The sequence below is a fragment of the Oryx dammah genome, unplaced genomic scaffold, assembly GCF_014754425.2.
Source record: "Oryx dammah isolate SB20612 unplaced genomic scaffold, SCBI_Odam_1.1 HiC_scaffold_9, whole genome shotgun sequence".
Classification (NCBI taxonomy): Eukaryota; Metazoa; Chordata; class Mammalia; order Artiodactyla; family Bovidae; genus Oryx; species Oryx dammah.
In genome coordinates, this window is record NW_024070193.1 from 43,905,921 (window position 1) to 43,926,491 (window position 20,571).

The 20,571-nt window shown below is 39.2% G+C and overlaps 1 protein-coding gene across 3 annotated transcripts; it reads right to left on the reverse strand.

Moving 5' to 3' along the window:
• Window positions 1–1,398: 1,398 nt before the first annotated feature.
• Window positions 1,399–19,256, reverse strand: LOC120867701 (zinc finger protein 197). 3 transcript variants are annotated; one of them, XM_040246048.1, is made up of 6 exons: window positions 18,994–19,256; window positions 13,886–14,364; window positions 12,535–12,697; window positions 12,077–12,168; window positions 11,669–11,795; window positions 1,399–5,170 (listed from the first exon to the last, which is right to left on the reverse strand). In XM_040246048.1, the coding sequence occupies exons 2-6, from the start codon at window positions 14,282–14,284 to the stop codon at window positions 2,826–2,828; spliced, it is 3,126 nt and encodes a 1,041-aa protein (XP_040101982.1). In that variant the 5' UTR covers window positions 14,285–14,364; window positions 18,994–19,256; the 3' UTR covers window positions 1,399–2,825. The 3 variants fall into 3 exon arrangements, with proteins under 3 accessions (XP_040101982.1, XP_040101983.1, XP_040101984.1); XM_040246049.1 differs by lacking the exon at window positions 18,994–19,256 and having other exon boundaries at window positions 13,886–15,737; XM_040246050.1 differs by lacking the exon at window positions 18,994–19,256 and having other exon boundaries at window positions 12,820–13,977.
• Between the last annotated feature and the right edge of the window lie 1,315 nt (window positions 19,257–20,571).

A 20,571-nucleotide genomic window follows, 5' to 3' on the forward strand; every position in this document is an offset into this window, starting at 1 on the left:
AAGGGTATTTGATGGGTTATTACAAAATACTATTACTAGTAAAACTGCTTTTAACAATCACATACAGGCTTGTGTGTATGTGTGTAACAGGAGTTTTCATTTTTTTGAGATGAATGCTCAGAGTGCAAATACTGGGTCATATGGTAAATGCATGTTTGGTTTTATAAGAAACTGCCAAATTATTCCCCATGGTGGCTGTTCTATTTCTCCTTCCCAGCAATGTAATAGATTCAGTTCCTTTGCATCCTTGCCAGCATTTGGCGTTAAAATATTTAAAAGCTCTTCTGATAGCTGTACACATTTTTGTCTTGCGATTCCCAGTGGCTAATGATGTTGAGTATCTTTTCACTTGTCAATCTACACTTTGGTAAAATACCTGTTCATGTCCTTCGCCCATATTCTAATTGGATCTATTTATTATTGCTGAGGTTTGAGAATTATCTACCCTAGATACAAATTCTGTATTGGATATATGATTTGCAAACATTTTCTCCCAGTGTGTAATGCCTTTTCATTCTCACTCTTTAATATCTTTTAAGCCCCCCTCCCCTCCACTTTTATCTTTCATTATGGAAAATTTCATACATATACAAAAGTAGTACAACAAACTCTGAATACTCACCCAGCATCAACAATTATTATCACCCCCTTCTCTTTTTCATCATCTTTGAAGAATCCAGTGCAGTGGTTTATTTTTGGCTGCAACGCCCAGCCTGTAGGATCTTAGTTCCCCAACTGAACTAAGGATTGAATGTTTGCCCTCCACAGTGAGAGTGGAGGACTCACCACTGGGCCGCCAGGGGATTCTCGCAGTGCAGTTTTCCTAAACAATATACCACATTCTGAACTTGTTTCTTATGATGTCTTTTATCTTGTTCCTTTCCCTCCTGTATTTCCTGTAAACTAGCAATCAGGTCTAAGAAGCTTGATAAATTCAGGTTATACTTAAATTCAGGTTATACTTTTGGCTTATCACATTACATGTGGAGGGAGGCATATTATGTGAGTTGTCTCAGCAATGTTACATTTTGTTAAACTAATTAAGAGGTAAATGCCAGATCTCTCCATTATTAAAGTACATGTGATTATCACATAATGGGGGTAATTCTTCTTCAGTATGGACATAAAGCATCTTCATATTCATTACCCCATAAAAACTTAGGGAGGTAGATATTCTTCCTTCTGTTTAACAAATGAAGAAATCAAGGCTCCAAGAAATGAAACCATTTGTCAAGGAAAAGTGGCAGAATCTGACTCTTAAGGCCTTCAGACTTTTAACTCAGGCCCCTTCCAGTTTTCACTCTTGGTTCTTTTGGTCTAAAAAGGAATCAGCCCTCAAAAAACTTCAGGGTTGAATTCATAACACTTACTATAATCAACACACCACTGCAACGCTGCTAAGTATCAGAAAAGAAAATCCCAATATTAAGGCATTTATACTTCAGTGACAGAACTGGCGTTCTGAGAATTACAACATAAAATTACCAAACCAAGAATACAAGAAGAATTAAGTTTACAAATGTACAAAAGGGTACAGAATGAATGAATGATTGGTTCACTGGGAGTAAATGGGACTGACAACTCAGAGATGGATTCTGAATTGGTATAATCAGAGATTTGAAGGACTAGGCTGTGTAAAAAAACTTACGTGGTAAGTTGAGTGCTGGGATAGAATGTTGTTTCTTGAGTAACAAGCCATTTGTATGTCACGAAATATTGATTAGAAGTGAGAATGACAGCAGCAGAGATAATCAGCTCTGGGGATGAGGTTAAGGATTTTTTCCCCGTCAGCAAGGAAAGTGACATAGGAATGTCCTTCTATTTTGACACTCTACATCCGCTAGGTTTAAAATTCAAAGGTTGAAAAATAAGCTGTTTTTTCTTGGCATCAAATTAATGGCAAGACATTATTTAGTAAGCCAATTTTTTTTTCCATAAAAACAAACTAGGTATATTATATATTATCTCCCTTAAACATTTAAAAAGCTGTTTTTTAAAGTTTTTTTAGAGTACTAAATTCCAAAGTTAACCATCCACCATACTTCCTCTTACTATAAAAATTAAACTTTTGAGTTTCATGAAGTCCTAATATTAACTTGATGAACAAACACTACATTATGCCATTTTCCAGATTTTGAGCATATCTCTTTTATCCAATTTTATTGACAATTAAATTATTTCATAAAGTACTGTCACATGATCCTTTTACTAAATGCTCAAAACAATTCTATGAAGTAGGGGTTATGCCAGTATTTGACTGACAGAGAAACTGAGACTTCGAGACTGACATAACATCACAGAGCTCATAAGTGAAAGAGCCAGGATCCAAACCTAGGTTTTCAGATTCCAAATCCAGTGTACTTAAATTGTCCTCAAAGAGCAGTCCTGCACACCCAACTTCATGTTTTGTATGTCTTAATCACACTGTCTGTACAGACATTCTCTAGCAGTGATACTATCTTTAAGATGTACCATATATACGTTATCTTTGAAAACATACACTTTTTAATACAAAGATATTTTTGCTATCATTTACAATATCTTCATTATATCTTATAAATCATAATTCAGTTTCTTCAGAATCTTTAAGTGCTTCAAAGTCCTTTTTTAGGTTCATAAGAAATGATTTGGAACAGAATATCTTTTAACTAGAATTTGGCTTATGTTTTTGTAGTCTTGAAAGTCTAGATTAACTTTCTGCCTCATGCAACACACTTGTCTACAAAAGGGTCAATCATGACTTTTTTTCCTTATAAAAACCATATGCTTCCATTTATCTAACAGTCACTTACAGAGGCAGGGATGCTATTCCATTTTACACAATACTAGATTTTCTGAATCTTGATCTTGGACTCACTGGCATTTTGGACCCAAGAGAATTTGGACCCAAGAGAGCAGGACCCAAAATCCTCCAAAGACTGGATTTTTTGTTGAAGATGAAGGTTTGAAGTCTGAGAGAATTCTTTTTCAGACTCATCACATTCACAGTTTTTTTCATCTGTATGAATTTTCTGATGTACAGTTAGGTTTTTTCTTTGCCTAAAAACTTTACTACAGTCATTACACCCATATGGTTTCTCTCCTGTGTGGATTCTCTGGTGGCCAACTAAATTCCTCTTAGAAGTAAAAGATTTTCTACACTTTTCACATTCATACGGTTTTTCCCCAGTATGCATTCTCTGATGTACAACAAGGTTTTTGTTCTGACTAAAGTCTTTTCCACACTCACTACATTTATAAGGTTTTTCTCCAGTATGGATTCTTTGATGTACCATAAGATTTCTACTAGAGGTAAGCACTTTTCTACATATATGACATTCATAGGTTTTTTCTCCACTGTGAATTCTTTGATGTTCAATAAGATTTCTATTGTAAGTAAAGCCCTTCCCACACTCATTACATGCATAAGGCTTCTCACCAGTGTGGATTCTCTGATGGGCTATAAGGTTTGAGCGGTAACTGAAGACTTTCCCACAGTCATTACATTTGTAAGATTTTTCCCTTGTGTGAATCCTCTGATGTCCTATGAGGCTTTTCTTCAGAATGAAGCATTTGCCACACTCATTACACTCATACGGTTTCTCACCACTGTGGATTCTCTTATGTTCAATGAGGTTTCTGTTAGAACTGAAAGCTCTTCCACATTCACTGCATTCAAAGGGCTTTTCCCCGGTGTGGATTCTCCGATGTACGAGCAGGCTTGAGTTGTAACTGAAAGCCTTCCCACAATCCTCACATTTGTAGGCCTTCTCTTGTGTATGGAGCTTCTGATGGACCATGAAACTTTTGCTCATAATGAAGGTTTTCCCACACTCTCGACATTCATAGGGCTTCTCCCCATTGTGGAGTCTCTCGTGGTCAATGAGGTTTCTGTTAGAACCAAAGACTTTGCCACAGTCTTTACATTCATAGAGATTCTCTCCAGTGTGGAACCTCTGATGTAAAATGAGGCTCTTTTTCAAAATGAAAACTTTCCCACATTCATTACATTCATAGGGCTTCTCCCCGTTGTGGAGTCTCTGATGGTCAAAAAGGTAAGCACTCTGAGTGAAGGCTTTCCCACACTCAGTACATTTATAAGGCTTCTCTCTGCTATGCATCCTCTTATGCTCAATGAGACTTGACTTAGAAGTGAAAATCTTCCCACATTTTTTACAACCAAAAGTCTTCTTTTCTGTGTGAACTCTCTGGTGTAGGAGGAGGCTTTTGCTTCGAATGAAAACTTTTCCACACTCTTTACATTTATATGGGTTCTCTGTACTGTGGAGCCGCTGATGGTCAACCAGGTAAGTGGTCTGGGCAAAAGTTTTCCCACATTCATCACATTTATAGGGTTTTTCCCCAGAGTGGATCCTCTGGTGCAGAATGAGGCTCTTCTTCAGAATGAAAGCTTTCTGACACTTGTTACATTTATAAGGTTCTTCTCCTTTGTGGAGCCTCTGGTGGTCAATGAGGTAAGCGTTCTGAGAAAAAACTTTGCCACACTCATTACATTTATAAGGTCTCTCCCCGGAATGGCGTCTTAGATGTATAATAAGGCCTGAGTGCCTATAGAAGCCCTTTCCACACTCCTTACATTTATAAGGTTTCTCCCCAGTGTGGATTCTCTGATGGTTTAGAAGGTAAGCACTCTGAGAGAAGGCTTTCCCACATTCATTACATTTATAAGGTTTCTCGCCAGAATGGTTTCGTAAATGCATTAGAAGGCTTGAGCGCTGAATAAAGCCTTTTCCACACTCCTTACATTTATGAGGTTTCTCCCCAGTGTGGATCCTCCGATGATTTATAAGATGCGAGATTTTATTGAAATGTTTACAACATATATCACATTTATACAGCTTCTTTCCTTCAGCACCTATTAAACTTTCAGAAAAAGCTGAATCTGAAGCCAAGCTTTCTTCAAATTCCTTCCACTTTTGGCCTCGTTTTTCTGGTGGAGTCCTTTTTTTCTTGTCTCGTTCACACAGGGAACCTTTCTTCAGTGTATCTCTTTCCTTTGCTTCATTTCCCCACTGACTTGAAAAAACTTGCCATTCACACTCTTCCTCAAAGTCAAGAAGCTGCGGAACACCTCCTTGAAATCTTTTTGATATTCCTCTCTGAGAATCTGCTCTTTGAGATATGTTCAACTTGGATGTCACCTCCTCATTCTCAGTCATGGTCTCCCATTCTGGTAAAAGAAATTAAAGATGCAAATATTACCATATCCCTGTGTCAGCAACAACAAGATCTTCAAAAGACTTTAAAACAACTAGGATACTTTTACATGCACACAAAAAAGAAAAGCTTTTCATTAAAAGGGAGTACAAAGCAGAATGCTACACTGACAGAATGTTATAAACGGATTAACACAGAATTCATTCTGAGATACTTCTAAGCTCGTTGCCTTCAGGGAGCAGATGGAAACATAGAAAGGATGTTGAATAAACAGATGCAAGAAGAACTAGAGAAGGATCTTAATACAGGTGGTTCATATATAAGCTCATGAAGCTGGATGGGGCTTATAAAGAACTATCTTTTTTTTTTTTCTTCTTCATGCTAAGAAGATGGGAACTCTCAAAGAAAGAAAATATACCTAAAAACTCTGAAGGCAATCTTTAACTTTTGAAGAGTCAAGTGCATCCTCAACATTTTTTAATTACTTGAAAGTAATTAATCTACAGGGAAAAAAATCTATTAAAAAGCAACTTAACACCTCGAATTCTTATTTTAAAATTGAGAAATGGAAAATTTAATTTCACAAAAATATCAGGTCTACATTAGACTCCATCATGTAGTTATATATAAAAAATACTGAATGAAAAGAAAAAATATAGAGACATTAAAAACTATGAAAACATCTATAAAATAGTGAGGCTAAACTAGTTAACCTCTTTATGACTCTAATATTCTCAAATATTTTAAAATATGAAATGATGTATATTTTATATGTTTTGGAAACTCATTTTCACCATCCAAATGTGAGAAAAATTATGAACTAGTTCCCCAAATTATCTAATAAATAAAATTATATAAATAATAATAACATTATCTTCTATTTGAGACAGTATTCTACCCAAATACAGAGAAAATACATAGGAAAGGAGTGTTAACAGACTGGTTTTACAATTTAAGCAGAATGCTGGTTGAAAGGAAAGTTTTCTTTCTTTAAGGAAGTAGAAGCATTTTAAGAAATAGAAGTGTTGCAAGTAGTTAAACAGAAATGGAAAATGGTTAAGAAATAAAGGATTCATATATATATACACTAGCTAATTAGCTGGATAAATGGAATTTTAGTATAGAAATCAAACTATGTGTGGGCCTAATGAGCTTTAAGGGACTTGGGGAAAAAAATATCAGAATGATAGAGGGAGCTGATTATTTTCTGCAATCTTTGGTTAAGTAGGCAAGACAAAGACAGGCTTCCCTACCTCCAATCCTCCCCAGTCCTCTAATCCATGTCCACTCCATTGCTAATTATCTTTCCAATACGTATATTTGATCATATCACTCACCTGCTCAAAACAAACAATGCTTCATTGCCTATAGGATAATGCACAAATGACAAGAACAGCCCAAGAGAGGCTATCCTCCACTATCTGCTACTTTTCTGGCTTTGCTTATTAGTACCCTTTATGTCTATAGACTCTAGGCATGGAAAACTATGTACAGATGCCCAAATATGTCATGTTTTTGCTTGCTTTCCTATCACCGCCCATGCCCCTTTCGCTTCCTGAATTTGCTCTTCCTCTTCCCAATTTGCTACCTGCCCAAACTTACAGGCTTAAAAACTAAGGACAAAAGTCACCCCCATTGGAATTACCACTGATCTTACAGGAAAAAAAAAAAGTTTAATACCATGAATGATTCTGTGCTAACTGAACAACTTCTTAAGATGGAATGGTCAAAAAAAAAAAAAAAATGAAATGGCCAAATTTCTAGAAAGACACAATGTACTAAAATTGACTCGGGATGACACAGAAAATCTGAATAGTTCCATAATAAGCAATGAAATAGAATCAGTAGACAAAAAACTACCCACAAAGAAAAGCCCAGACCCAAACTGTTTCACTGATGAATTCTACCAAACATTAAAAGAATGAATACCAATTCTTCACAAACTTTTCTAATAAACAAAAAAGGTGTAAACACTTCTCAACTAATTCTATGAAGCCAGTATTACCTACATACTAAAAGCAGACAAAGATATTACAAAAAAACAGACAAAACTACAAACAACCATATCTTTATGAATAGAGCCAAAGAATCCTCAACAGGGGTTTCCCGGTGGTTCAGTAGTAAAGAACCTGCCTGCCAATACAACAGATATGGGTTCAATCCCTGGTCTGGGAAGATACCACATGCTGCAGAAAAACTAAGCCATAGCTGCTGAATCTGTGTTCTAGAGTCCAGGAGCCACAACAACTGAAGCCTGCATCCCCTAGATCCTGTGCTTTGCAACAAGAGAAGCCACCACCATGAGAAGCCTGCGCACTGTAACTAGAGAGTAGTTCCTGCTCACCACAACTAGAAAAGAGCCCACATAGCAATGAGGAACCAGCACAGCCAAATAAGCAAATTAAAAGAAAAAAAAAAAAAAAGACTCTCATCAAATATTAGCTGACTCCAGCAACACATAAACAGAATTCTACACCATGACCAAGTGGGATTTATCACAGGAAGGCAAATATTTGTATAACATCAGATAATCAATTAATGTAATACATCATTGTGCTTAGCACAAAAGAATTGATGCTTCTGAACTGTGGTGTTGGAGAAGACTTTTGAGAATCCCTTGGACTGCAAAGAGATCCAACCAGTCCATCCTCAAGATCAGTCCTGAGTGTTCACTGGAAGGGCTGATACTAAAGCTGAAACTCCAATACTTTGGCCACCTGATGCGAAGAACTGACTCATTGGAAAAGACCCTGATGCTGGGAAAGATTGAAGGCGAGAGGAGAAGGGGATGACAGAGGAGATGGTTGGATGGCAGCACCGACTCAATGGACATGAGTCTGGGTAAACTCCGGAAGTTGGTGATGGACAGGGAGGCCTGGCGTGACGCAGTCTATGGGGTCGCAATGAGTTGGACACGACTGAGTGACTGAACTGAACTGAACTGAATGAAGCAACCAAAAGACTACCTGAATTAAGGTTCAGCAAGGTTGTAGGATAAACATTAATATACAAAAGCAGTGTATTTCTGTACCATAGCACCGAATAATAAAAAAAAAAGAAAATTAAGAAATCATATTAATAGCATCTGGGATTTCATTGGCAGTCCAGTGGTTAGGATTTGGTGTTTTCACTGCTAGGGCTCAGGTTCAACCTCTGGTTGGGGAACTAAGATCCCACAAGTGGTATAGCCCCTTCCCCACAAAAAAGTCACTTCCCTCTGTAAATCTTTCTCTAAACCACCCACCTCTCCTCCTACTCTCCCAGTTCTTTCATCATACCAAGCTCCTATGTCCTCCCACACTCATGCATACTTTTATTATATAGCATTTGTTACATTGTATTGTACTTATTTTTGTAAATGTCTGTCAATTCAACTGGAATGTACTTTAAGGCAGGAATTAAGCTTGATGTGAGAGATACTTAATATTTCTTGAATAACTGCCTTTAAATTCTATTCCAATCTCTTAAATGAACATTTATAATTCTTTTATATATTGAAGAAGTATGTGCAAGCTATCTGGGAGTCTGCTCTTTTTTAAAAAAGTTAGTTTTTGGCTTTGCTGGGTCTTCTGCTTGGGCTTTTCTCAAGTTGTAGCAAGCAGGGGCTACTCTCTAGTTGCAGTGTGTGGGCTTCTCACTGTGGTGGCCTCTCTTGTTGCAGAGCACAGGCTCTAGGGCATGTGGGCTTCAGTAGCTGTGGCTCCCAGGCTCCAGAGCACAGGCTCAACAGTGATGGCACACTGCATTAGTTGCTCTGCAGCATATGAGATCTTCCCAGACCAGGGATCAAACCCACGTCTGCTGCACTGGCAGATGGATCCTTTACCACAGAACCAACAGGGAAGCCCTGAAGACTGCTTTTCGACCAGCTTATCAATGCACAGAAACTGAGTCCATAAAACTGTCAGATTTGATAGTGTCAGTCTACTCCCAGGTGAGAACACCATGGGCTACGTAGTACTTTATCTGAGGAAATCTGGTTGTTCCCAAATTTTAATCATTGTCAATTTCTTGCTGGGACTGTCTTTAGACATATTACTTATTTTCCCTCTTTCTGAACCATTTCCTTAAGGTATCCTCCTCAAATCAGAACTACTAGGTCAAAGAACGTAAGTACTTCGGTATCTGCTTGCCCAAAGCCCCAACAACACTGCAGTTAGAGCATATCTTACTTATTAAAGTTGATTCAAACTTCTTTTTCCTCAAAGAGCTAGAATAAATAAGGAATTCTATTTTATTATTTTTTAAGTTTAACCTTTATTTAGACCAATCTGGAATTTATTTTGGCTTACAGCATAAGCTATGGATCCATGGTGAGTGTTTCTCATAAAATTAATTAACCCATTCAAACATGTTTTAAAATTTCTAAAAAGAAAGATGGGTTATATAGTAAATCACATTAGAACTACTGAAAATCACTTGGATTAAACAAAAAAGTGAGCAAACAAATTTGATTCCTAGGTCATTCTGCATAAATATAAAAATAAAACAAAGAAAATGTCTGAATAAAATACATGTGATTTAAAAAATAGTATTTTTATGGAGAAAGACACCATAAAGGAAAATATTGCTGTTTGAAAGATTTTCTAAGACTTAAACTCATAACAAGCACAGAAAGGCAAACAAATGGGAAAATGCACAACATGTGACAAAGGGTTACCAGTTCTAATAAACAAAAGAAATATGTAGAAAGGATATGAATAAACCTAAAATAACAACAAACATAATAGTACCAATAATCAAAGAAATGGAAAAAAAAAACCCCAAAGGATAGGACTGTTCATCTAGCTAGCAAAGATTTAAAAGTGACCAAATCACAAGCACATACAGGGGAAATAGGCCCTCTTGGGCTCTTTGTGTGGATGTATAAATTGGTACGTCATTGATAAAAAGCAGTTTAGGAATATATATCAAAATATCAAATCTACAAAATATTTGACCATCACACCACAGCTGAGATACTAACAGACATACTAAAAGACATATCCTTAGAGATACTAAAAGACATATCCTCATAAATGTAAAAATATACAGTATAAATTACTATGAACAATAAAAAAATTTACTAAGGTTGCTAAGTACAAAATTAACATACAAAAATTAAATATTTTCATATATGCAAACTGATCAGTTAGAAAATATCAGAAAAGATTCCTATTCCAAAGAGTCAATATAACCAGAATTATGTAAGATCTACCTGAAGGCACTTTTAAAACAGGCCTGAAACAGACAAAGGCAGCATGAAGAAATGTAATGATATACAATGTTCTTGGAATAAAAATTCAGTGTCATAAAGCTGCCAAATGTAAAGAATGATACTTAGACAATGAAATTCAAAGCTACCTCCTTCATGGCGTTTTCTTACTCCCAGGAATGGTACTGGTTGCTTTGTCCTCTCCATTTCCATCTCAAGAGACTTATGCCACTCTAATTCCAATTATTTCACTCTGCCTTGTTTATTCTTTCTGTATTCATCTCCCAAATCATGCTACTTAAGGGAAGAATCACATCATTCCCATAGATGCCAATTACATAGCAGCATGTACATGTTTAATGTTAGAAACATAAATGGCTAACAGGTTTTTTAAAAATACTCTTGTTACTAATCAAAGAAATTCAGAATATATATTACAACATAAAAAATTATATAAACAACAATTAAAAGAGTGGGACTACTCAGTATCAATGAGGGCAGAGCCAAAGGAGTGGTTCTTGTGTACAGCTGGTAAGAGCAGAGAGGACTGACATCAATATGGAAAGCAATTTGGCAGTAGGAAGCAAGAGCCTTAAAATAATTAATTTAGGCCTAGTGATTCTACTTCTAAAAAATAATGAGAATTAAAAATAAAAAGAAACATTAGGCGTAGAGAAAGATTATTACAGTAATTATCTAAAATACAGAAATGGCTAACTAAATTATGACACAAATTATCCAGCCAATACAGATAATGTTTGCAAAGAATGTGTGATAATACGAGTTGAGGTAAATGCAAAGAAAGCAAGCTATAAAACTGTACATATTCACAGACACACACTCTCAAGACAATGTATTAAAAAAAAAACCTCTCCAATACATAGAAAAGGCCAAAAAGGTAAAATACCAAAATTTTGAGGGTAGTTGTTTGTAAAAAGTCGGTTTAAAATTTTTTTCCTTCAAGTATTTTTCAAAATAAGTATGCTATGCTATGTTCATAATTAGCGTAGCAAATTGGAGAAGGAAATGGCAGCCCACTGCAGTGTTCTTGCCTGGAGAATCCCAGGGACGGGGGAGCCTGGTGGACTGCCGTCTCTGAGGTCACACAGAGTCAGACACGACTGAAGCGACTTAGCAGCAGCAGCAGCTGCAGCATAGCAAAAAGTTCCACAAAAGCTGGGACTTCTCTGGTGGCCCAGTGGTTAAGAATCTGCACTTACACTGCAGGGAGTCACAGAGGTGTAAAAAGAAAAAAGAGAAAAATAAACAAAAGCTGATGAAGTAAAGGTGCAAATTGTGGGAAGAAAGGGTCCTTACCTAAGGAAGTTACATTTCCGTAATTCTCCAGCATCACATCCCAGTACAAGGCCCTCTGAACTGGGCTCAAACATGCCCATTCTTCTGAAGTGAAGCATACTGACACCTCCTCAAACATCACCAATTCCTGAAATGACAGGCATGTGTGAGATTATCCATGCCCAGGAAGCTCCCCTACTGAAGGGTTCCTTTCACTTTTGGGGAAGAGACATGTTATAAGGGCATGAGGAGGGATATCAGAGAGATGCCTGAGATCCCACATGAACTCTGCCCTTCAATAGAAGGGACCTTGATTCAAAGATGGGAGCTGACTGAACACCCAAGCGCTAGGATGAGCGAATGTACATTTGAGCCACAATTAGGTAGTGCAGATAGGGCCTTAGGAAGAAAAGAGGTAGCAAATCTTACCTGGGGCTGGGCTGTCAAGAGCATGAGAGCCATTAATTGGTTTCTGGGGTTCTCTTCCTGGGAAAGGGCAGAAGCTTCAGGGGCAGGAGAATCTGAAGAAGAAAAAGCTGCATATGAGATAACTGTCATTCCTGTCCAAATCCAGTAAGTTTATCTTCTATAAAATAGGAGTTCAGAAAGACACATAACTGCAAGAACTAGGCAATAATGGCTAGAAAATGACACACAAATCTTTTCTGACCCCCATGTGCAGGGCAGGAAAAGTGCAAAAATTAGTAATAAGAATGGATAAAGGATCAGAGGGACCCAAGCAATGACACAAGGGAGAAGAGAAAAGAGTTTGGCATCCTAAGGGACTCACAGAACTGCAGAAGAGGAAGTAGCTATCTGGGAGTAGGAAGGTGAGACCCAGCAAGAGTCCTGAGGATGTCCAAAGCCAGACCCACAGAATAAGTTACCATGCTGAGGATCCTGGAGCAAGCCAAACACCACTGGGTCAGTAAGAGAATTTGAGCGAATTTCAGCTGATATGTGGCTGCCAGTGGGTGCATGAGGAAGTTCTATTCCTGGAGTACTCAGACCCTCCTGGAAAGTGTCTTGGTCCTGGACAAAGGCTGGAACCTGGGAACAAGCAGAACACAATAAGCTGACTCTTCCTGCACCTCCAGCAAATGAACTCACCTAACCACCATGGACCTCTTTCTGCCCATATAGTCTAGAACTGTGAGATGAGAGTGACCCACCTCAAGTATGGAGCATCAAAACAGCAGGAAAGCTTTGCCTTGAGAACAACGGAGCTGCCCTCTAGCCCCACTCATGGTACTGGTGACCTTTCCCAGAGGAGACTGAACAGAACGGTAGAAACAGAAGCCAGACCTGGGTGTGGGTTAAGGAGGGAATGGGAAGTAACAAGCAATTAAGAGCTTCAGACTTAATCTACAAGTCTTCAGCTTCAGGTTTAATCTAAAACACTGGGTTCTACTTATTCACAACTTTTCTCATCCCCTCCTGCTCCAATAGAAGGAACATTAGAAGTCTAGACATCTGGTTTTGCTGCTAACTAGATGTCTCACAAAGGCAATCCAGTGAACATTTTCCTGCCTCCATTTTTTATCCCTTGAATGAGAACAATGGCTTAGTGATTAGTAATAAACAACACAGCTCTAAAATTCTTCATTTTCATGATTAAAACAAACAAGTCTATCCTTGATATCCCTCCCAAATTATATTTCAGACTTTTCATATAGAAATGTTTCTAGTGGGCTCCAGATCAACAGAAAGAGATCTGACACATACTAGAAACCATGTTAAGATCCCAATTTAATAGCCAAGGATATAAAATCTGATCAGAGGCAAACATCTTAACCCAATCTCTTGTCTCACACAGTCCCCAGTAGGGGAACACATAGAGTGATCTTTCCAGATCTAGAAAGCTTCATTCTTGCTCTCCACAACTTTTCATACTCCAGGTTTACAACACCAATCCAAACAGACTTTACAAACATACTTGCTTCTGTTTAGAGGACCTCTTAGGAACATTATGCTCTTCAGATTCTTGAATCAAACTCAGAATTAGCAAGCATCACCCAGGGAGACAAAGCAGAGTCAACGCTCTGTGTTGATTTTGAATTGGTCCAAAGATCCCAACCATAAATCCATTTCTCCAGACAGATATTCTATGGTCTGAAGAGCTCATGAACCTGTTTTAATTAGCATAAGGGTTGCTGCTGTGTTACTGTTAATGAAAATCACAGGATCATTTTCTATCCCAGCCTGTCCTGGGCCTACTCCCCAATTTCCCTTTCTCACTTTTAATGTTGGTCCATCAAGGTCTTTCTGCAACTCTTCTACCAGGGCCACGGCCTCCTCACCACTCCCGGGCCGATGGATCTGCACCCAGGTCCGTATCTCTCCAGGAAGGATGCTCAGGAATTGCTCCAGCACCAGCAGCTCCAGGATCTGGGCCTTGGTGCGTGCTTCCGGCCTCAGCCACCGGCGACAGAGCTCCCGGAGCCGGCTCAGTGCCTCCTGGGGTCCAGATGTCTCGTGATAACGTAACTGTCTAAAGTGCAGGTGGGAGGTCTCCCAAACAGTGGAGCTACTCCCTTGGAAGCTGGTTCCCCACTTCCAGGTATCATCCTTCCCTTTAACAAGGCCCTCTTGTCGCAGAGCATTGTGGGCCCAATTTTCTCTTGTCATTGTTGCCATTTAAGACAGGCTCCTCTCCAGGGTCCCTCAATCCTTGCTTGACTTCTTCCTTAGAGCTTGAAGAACATCATCTATAAGACCTAAAGAAATCATTGTTAACGTTAACCCAGAGACACAATCAGATTTTCCACACCCCAGTTAGCCCCCAGTAATGAAGAAACCTTGCTGAATGCAGAGTTCTAGATTCTGGGCAGTTTCTCCTTTGACAGAAGCCCCAGCCCAAGGCTCTAGGGACATTAATATTCATGTTATCCAGACCATTGCTGATATCAAAAACATGAAATTCCTTTTTTTTTTCTTGCCACGAGGCATGTGGGATCTGAGTTCTGCAACAAGGGACTGAACTTGTACCCCCTGAATTGGAAGCCCAGAGTCTTAACAACTGGACCACCATGGAAGTCCAATATCAAATATCCTTTAATCATTATTCTTAAGAGTGTATCAATCCATTCATACTTAAGTAATCCACTGCTGTTGGACATTTAATTATTCATAATTTTCTCCTATTACAAATTAAGCTACAATGACCATCTTTGCTAAAGAATTTTTGGTTACATTTCTACTTATTTCTTCAGGAAAAATCCCCAGAAAAGAAACTGTTTAGCAGAAAGGTAGGAATAGTTTACACTTTTAAGGCTGTAACAGTTACATCACTATCAGTGACATATCTGAATGCCCCATTAATTTTATTTAACATGTGGACCCTTAAAGTTCATGCTTATAACAGAGCAGTGGAGAGCAAAATAAAATGTAATTGTAATACAAAGTACAAGTACAGTTAACAGGAAGATGAACAAGCACAGTAAAAATTCATGGAGATAATTTTGGGTTAGGCTTTAAAGAAAAAATAAAAAGATCCCTGGAATATTAGGAAAGCTATTCCAGGAAGAAACTGTAATTTCTAAAGCAAAGGAGTAACAACACTTATATCTCTGTTAGAAATGTTCTGTGCAAATCAGAGAAAGGAAGAAAACTTTGAGGTAAGGTTGCAGAACTAGAGTGAAGTGGTAAGTAAACAGAAGCAAATTCTAAAGGCTACTAAGAGGTAGCAAGAGGTACCCCAAGTAGCCAGAGTGGCACTGCCATGCCCATTCCATAGGAACTACACTCAGTATCTCAGCATCAAGCCACCATGGACTTAACCTGAGTCTGTGAGCATCTGTGCTTTATCCAGTTTTACTTTGTACATCTGTTAGCAAGATGTGTCCTAAGGTAACTGCTCTTTTGCTTTACACCATTTGAGCTTATGAAGGTTTCATAAGAACACTATTTTCAGATATTAGGGGAAACCTGTAGTCTAAGCAAATAAAGTTCTAAAGTATTAGTAGGGAAAGAACACTTGAGCAGTTCTTTGGTCATTGATCTGGCAGTGATGGAAAGGAATTTTTAAAAACTATTTCTATCCCATGCTCACAGCTAGAAAGAGTACTGTCAAAATTCCAGTTCTTCTCAACCTTATCTACTGAGTCAATGCAACTCCAATAACTCACCAAGCTATTTTGTACGTATCAACAAACTGATTCTAAAGTTCACCTGGAGAAGCTACCCAGAATAACTAACACAATACTGAAGGACTTCTCCCTCAGTATCGTCAAGTTGAGGGACTGACACTACCCAATACTACCCAGAGTTGAGGGACTGACACTACCTAACATCAAGACTTTCTAAAAAGTTACAGTCATGAAGACAGTGCAGTATTGGCAAAGTGCAGACAAATCAATGAAACAGAATAGAAAGTCCAGAAATATACCCACATGAATAGAGTCAACTGATCTTTGATAGAATTAAGGTAGTAAGATGGAACAAAGATAGTCTTTTCAGCAAATGGTGCTGGTACAACCAGATACTCACATGCAAAAAAAAAAAAAAATCAATCTAGACACAAACTTTACATATTTCATAAAAATTAACCCAAAATGGATCAGAGACCTAAATATAAAATACATAACTACAAAAATCCTGGAAGATAACCTAGGAGAAAACCTAGATGACCTTGGGTATGGCGACAGCTTTTTAGATACATTCAAAAGGCATGATCCTTGAAAGAAGTAATAAGTAGACTTCATTAAAATTCAAAAATTCTGCTCTGGAAAAAGCAATGTCAAGAATGAGAAGACAACCCATAGACTGAAAGAAAATACTTGCAAAAGACACAAATACTTGATAAAAGCCTAATATCCTTCTTTTGTATATTTCATACAAAGAACTCTTAAAACTCAACAATTAAGAAAACAAACAACTCAATTAAAATATGCCCATGTGGGTTTCTCTGGTGATTTAGTGGCTAAGAATCCACCTGCCAATGCAGGGGACACAGGTTCAATTCTTGGTCCAGGAAGATACCATATGCTGAGGAGCAACTAAGCCCTTGCACCACAACTACAGAGGCCACGTACACAGAGCCCCTCCTCCACAACAAGAGAAACAACCAAAATGAGCAGTCTGCATAGCACAATGAAGAGTAGCTCCGACTTGCCTGAACTAGAGAAAGCCTGAGCACAGCAACAAAGACCCAGCACAGTCAAAAATAAATCACTTTTTTTTTTTAAATGACCCAAAGGGGAATTCCCTGATAGTCCAGTGATGAGGACTTGTAGCTTCCACTAAAGACCTAAACAAACACCTCGCCAAAGAAGATACACAGATTTCAAATAACTGCATAAAAATATGCTCTGCATCATATATGTCATCAGGGAAATGCAAGTTAAAGCAATGAAATACCGTTACATACCTTTTAGAATGGCCAAAATCTAGAACACTGGCAACACCAAACGCAGGTGAAGATGTGGGACAACAAAAATTGTCATTCGTTGGTAGGAATGCAAAATAGTACAGCCACTATGGAAGACAGTTTGGCCTTTTCTTACAAAACTAACCATACTCTTACCATAAATTAGCAATTGTGCTCTTCAGTATTCATCCAAACGAACTGAAGACATATGTCCACACAAAAACCTGCACATGGATGTTTTAGCAGCTTTATTCATAACTGTCAACACGAAGAATCAACCAAGATATCCTTCAATGGGTAAACAGATAAACTGTGGTACATCCAGATAATAGAATATTATTCAGTGTTAAAAAGAAGCTATCAAGCCATGAAAAGATACAAAGGAAACATAAATGTATGTTACCCAGTGAAAGAAGCTAATCTCAAAGTCCAATATACTTTACAATTCCAACTACATGGCTTCTGGAAAAGGCAAAACTATGAGGGATTTTTAAATTGACCTACAGTTGGTATACATGTTAATTTCTGCTGTACAGCAAAGTGATTCAATTATACATATACATTTTTAATATTCTTTTCCATTAAGGTTTATCACGGGATATTGAATACAGTTCCCTAAGTTATACAGTAGAATCTTGTTTATCCATTCTATAAATACTAGTTTGCATCTGCTAACCCCAAACTCCCACTCTATCCCTCCAGTGGTGGGAGATGTTGATACTGGAGGGGGCTATGCAAGTGTAGGGGCAGGGAACATATGAGAAGTTTCTGTATTTTCTGCTTAATTTTCCTATGGACCTAAAACTGTTCTAAAAAAATAGGGTCTACAAATAAAACATGGGGGGAAAAGAGACTTCTAAATAATTTTCTACAGTCAATTATCAGAATTTTATTTACTCTTACTTTGCAGAGATACAAATAAATCCTTAAGCATATATTATGCTTGTTTCTCACAACAGATTTGTAAGCACAGGTTAGTAAGAACAAAAGAAGTCTCAGAGGAGCTAAGCTATTCACTCGAGGCCACTCAACTAGTTCAGTTATGGGAGCAAATTCTAATCTCAGGGATTCTAACCCCAAAAGTACAAAATAACTGCATCTAAGAAAAGACTTCTGAAACCCAAACAACTATTCTAAAGCAATGGTTTCCAAACAACAGTTCATTAAAACAATAACCATACACAGTCACTCACAGGTTGATAATGACCTTTCTTGCAAAAGACAGCATTTACTCAAATTTGTACTTAATGTGAAAATACATTCTCTGAGGCAATGGAGATATGCGTGGCCTAAGTTTGCTTCTTAAATACCATTACATTACAAAGTTTTAAATGGGACTTGGTGTGGGGGGGATAAATTGGAAGACTGGGAATGACATATACACTCTACTATAGATACAAAATATAACTATTAAAGACATACTGTATGGCAGAGGTAACTCTAGTCAATACCCTGTAACGGCCTATACAGGTAAAGAATCAAGAGTGGATATATGTATAACAGACTCACTTGGCTGTACACCTCAAACTAACATAAAATTGAAAACCAAGTATACGCCAATAAAATTACAAAGAAAAATGGGAATCAATCCATCCTTCAAGGGAAAAAAAAAAAAGAATTCTGGGAGTCCCTGCTCCAGGGAAGTCTCAAGCTGTATCCAGCATCAGCCTCAGAGAAGACTGAGAAAAAAGCAGAAAGACTTGAGCTGAGAACCTGGCTACTGAGGTCACTCTTCTCAAAGGGGCAGCACATTCTACTGACAGCCAATCCACAGACACACAGAAACACAGTGGCGCTGTCTTCAGTATATTCCGCAAGCCGCAGCCTAGGCGTCCATCTCAACCAAGAGGTGGAGGGACCGCCCTGAGGGAGAGGAGCAGAGAGGGGCCGGCGAGGGCTGAGCTGCCCTGGAGAGCTCAAGCCGCAACCCGGGCCGCCCTCCGCGCTTGCCAACCCGACCCGAGCCCACCCCGCTCACCCGGGTCTCCCGCGGCGGCTCCGGCCTTAGGGACCACTACCTTGGCGCCGGGACGCCAGGAGATGACACGAAAACTGGATGCAACGGCACCTGAAGCCCAGAATAATGGCTGACCCGCGGGTATCGCGACATCCGGGGGCTCACCCAACTCCCAGTTTCGGCTCTCTAGGACGCCACATCTCTATGGTTCCTAGCTTTCCCAGGGGCGGCAGGAAAGGCGGAGCTCCTGGGCTCATTCCTCTCAACGAAAGAACAGGTGTGGCTGTATTCCAGAACCCAAGGATGCAGAGGTGAATCACGTGGCCCAGGCCCCCAGGACTCGTGTCGCCCCCTGAAAGAATTGGACCTTTCTGTTTTAATTTGAATTGCAGCTGAGCTTTATAGAGTAATTTCTCGAACGTCTGAATGTCTTCGTGAGTGAAATATCCAATCTATTTGTGAACCAGAGCAGTTCTCACCATAAATAACATAGGTTACAAATGACTTCCTTGTGAATTGTCTTGCTGTTGTTCAGTCCCTAAGTCGCATCCAACTCTTTGCGACAGCATGAATGTCCCTCTGTTAGGGGAAGCACACTGATTGAAACCGCCCACCCTGGCCAGGCACCATAGTAACCATTTGCATGAGTTGTTTTATGACAGGAAATCCTGATAAGGAATACAGAACTAATAAGCCACCACCAACCAGAAGAGTTCAGGAAAGGTCGAAAGGAGACACCGCGTGTCCGTCCACTTCCCAGAATCCCTCTCACTAGCATCCATCTTGGCTGAGCGATGCGTGCGCCACCAGGAAAGACTCTGAATTAGAATGATTGGTCAAAGACCAACTGGAAACTAATTCCAACACCAGAAAACCCAACATTGCGAGCCACGTGGCAGAGCAGTTCTCCTGGGTTTCCTTACCTAACTGCTCTCCATCTGGGTGCCCTTTCCCAATAAAATCTCTTGCTTTGTCAGCAGATGTGTCTCCTCGGACAATTCATTTCCGAGCGTTAGACAAGAGCCCAGTTTCAGGCCCTGGAAGGCGTCTGCCATCCTGCAACACCTGTCCCTCGCTATCTCCAGCAGTTTGCTCAAATTCATGTCATTGAGTCGGTGATGCCACCCAAGTATCTCATCTTTTGTTGTCCCTGTTTCCTCATGTCATCAATCTTTCCCAGCATTAGAGTCTTTTCCAATGAGCTGGCTCTTCAAATCTGGTGGCCAAAATATTGGAGCTCTTGCCAAAATGATGAGATAATGGAGCTCTGCTGTTAAACATAATCAAGCTGAAATGAGGAGGAAGGACCCTGCCTCCCTGGAATGAGAATGTCTTTGCAGTTGTCCACCATCCTGAGTAAAGTTCAGTTCAGTTCAGTAGCTCAGAGCTATCCGACTCTTTGCGACCCCATGAATCCCAGCACACCAGGCCTCCCTGTCCATCACCAACTTCCGGAGTTCACTCAGATTCATGTCCATCGAGTCTGTGATGCCATCCAGCCATCTCATCCTCTGTCGTCCCCTTCTACTCCTGCCCCCAATCCCTCCCAGCATCAGAGTCTTTTCCAATGAGTCAACTCTTCGCATGAGGTGGCCAAAG

What these genes read in the sequence shown, in the direction of transcription:
- LOC120867701 (XM_040246048.1), bottom strand. Translation starts at nt 14,284, where the DNA reads ATGGCAACAATGACAAGAGAAAATTGGGCCCACAATGCTCTGCGACAA. An exon ending in TTGATGGACCAACATTAAAA is followed by an intron (nt 12,698 to 13,885) that starts GTGAGAAAGGGA and finishes GCTTGTTCCCAG; the next exon opens with GTTCCAGCCTTTGTCCAGGA. An exon ending in CGGAAATGTAACTTCCTTAG is followed by an intron (nt 5,171 to 11,668) that starts GTAAGGACCCTT and finishes TTCTTTTACCAG; the next exon opens with AATGGGAGACCATGACTGAG.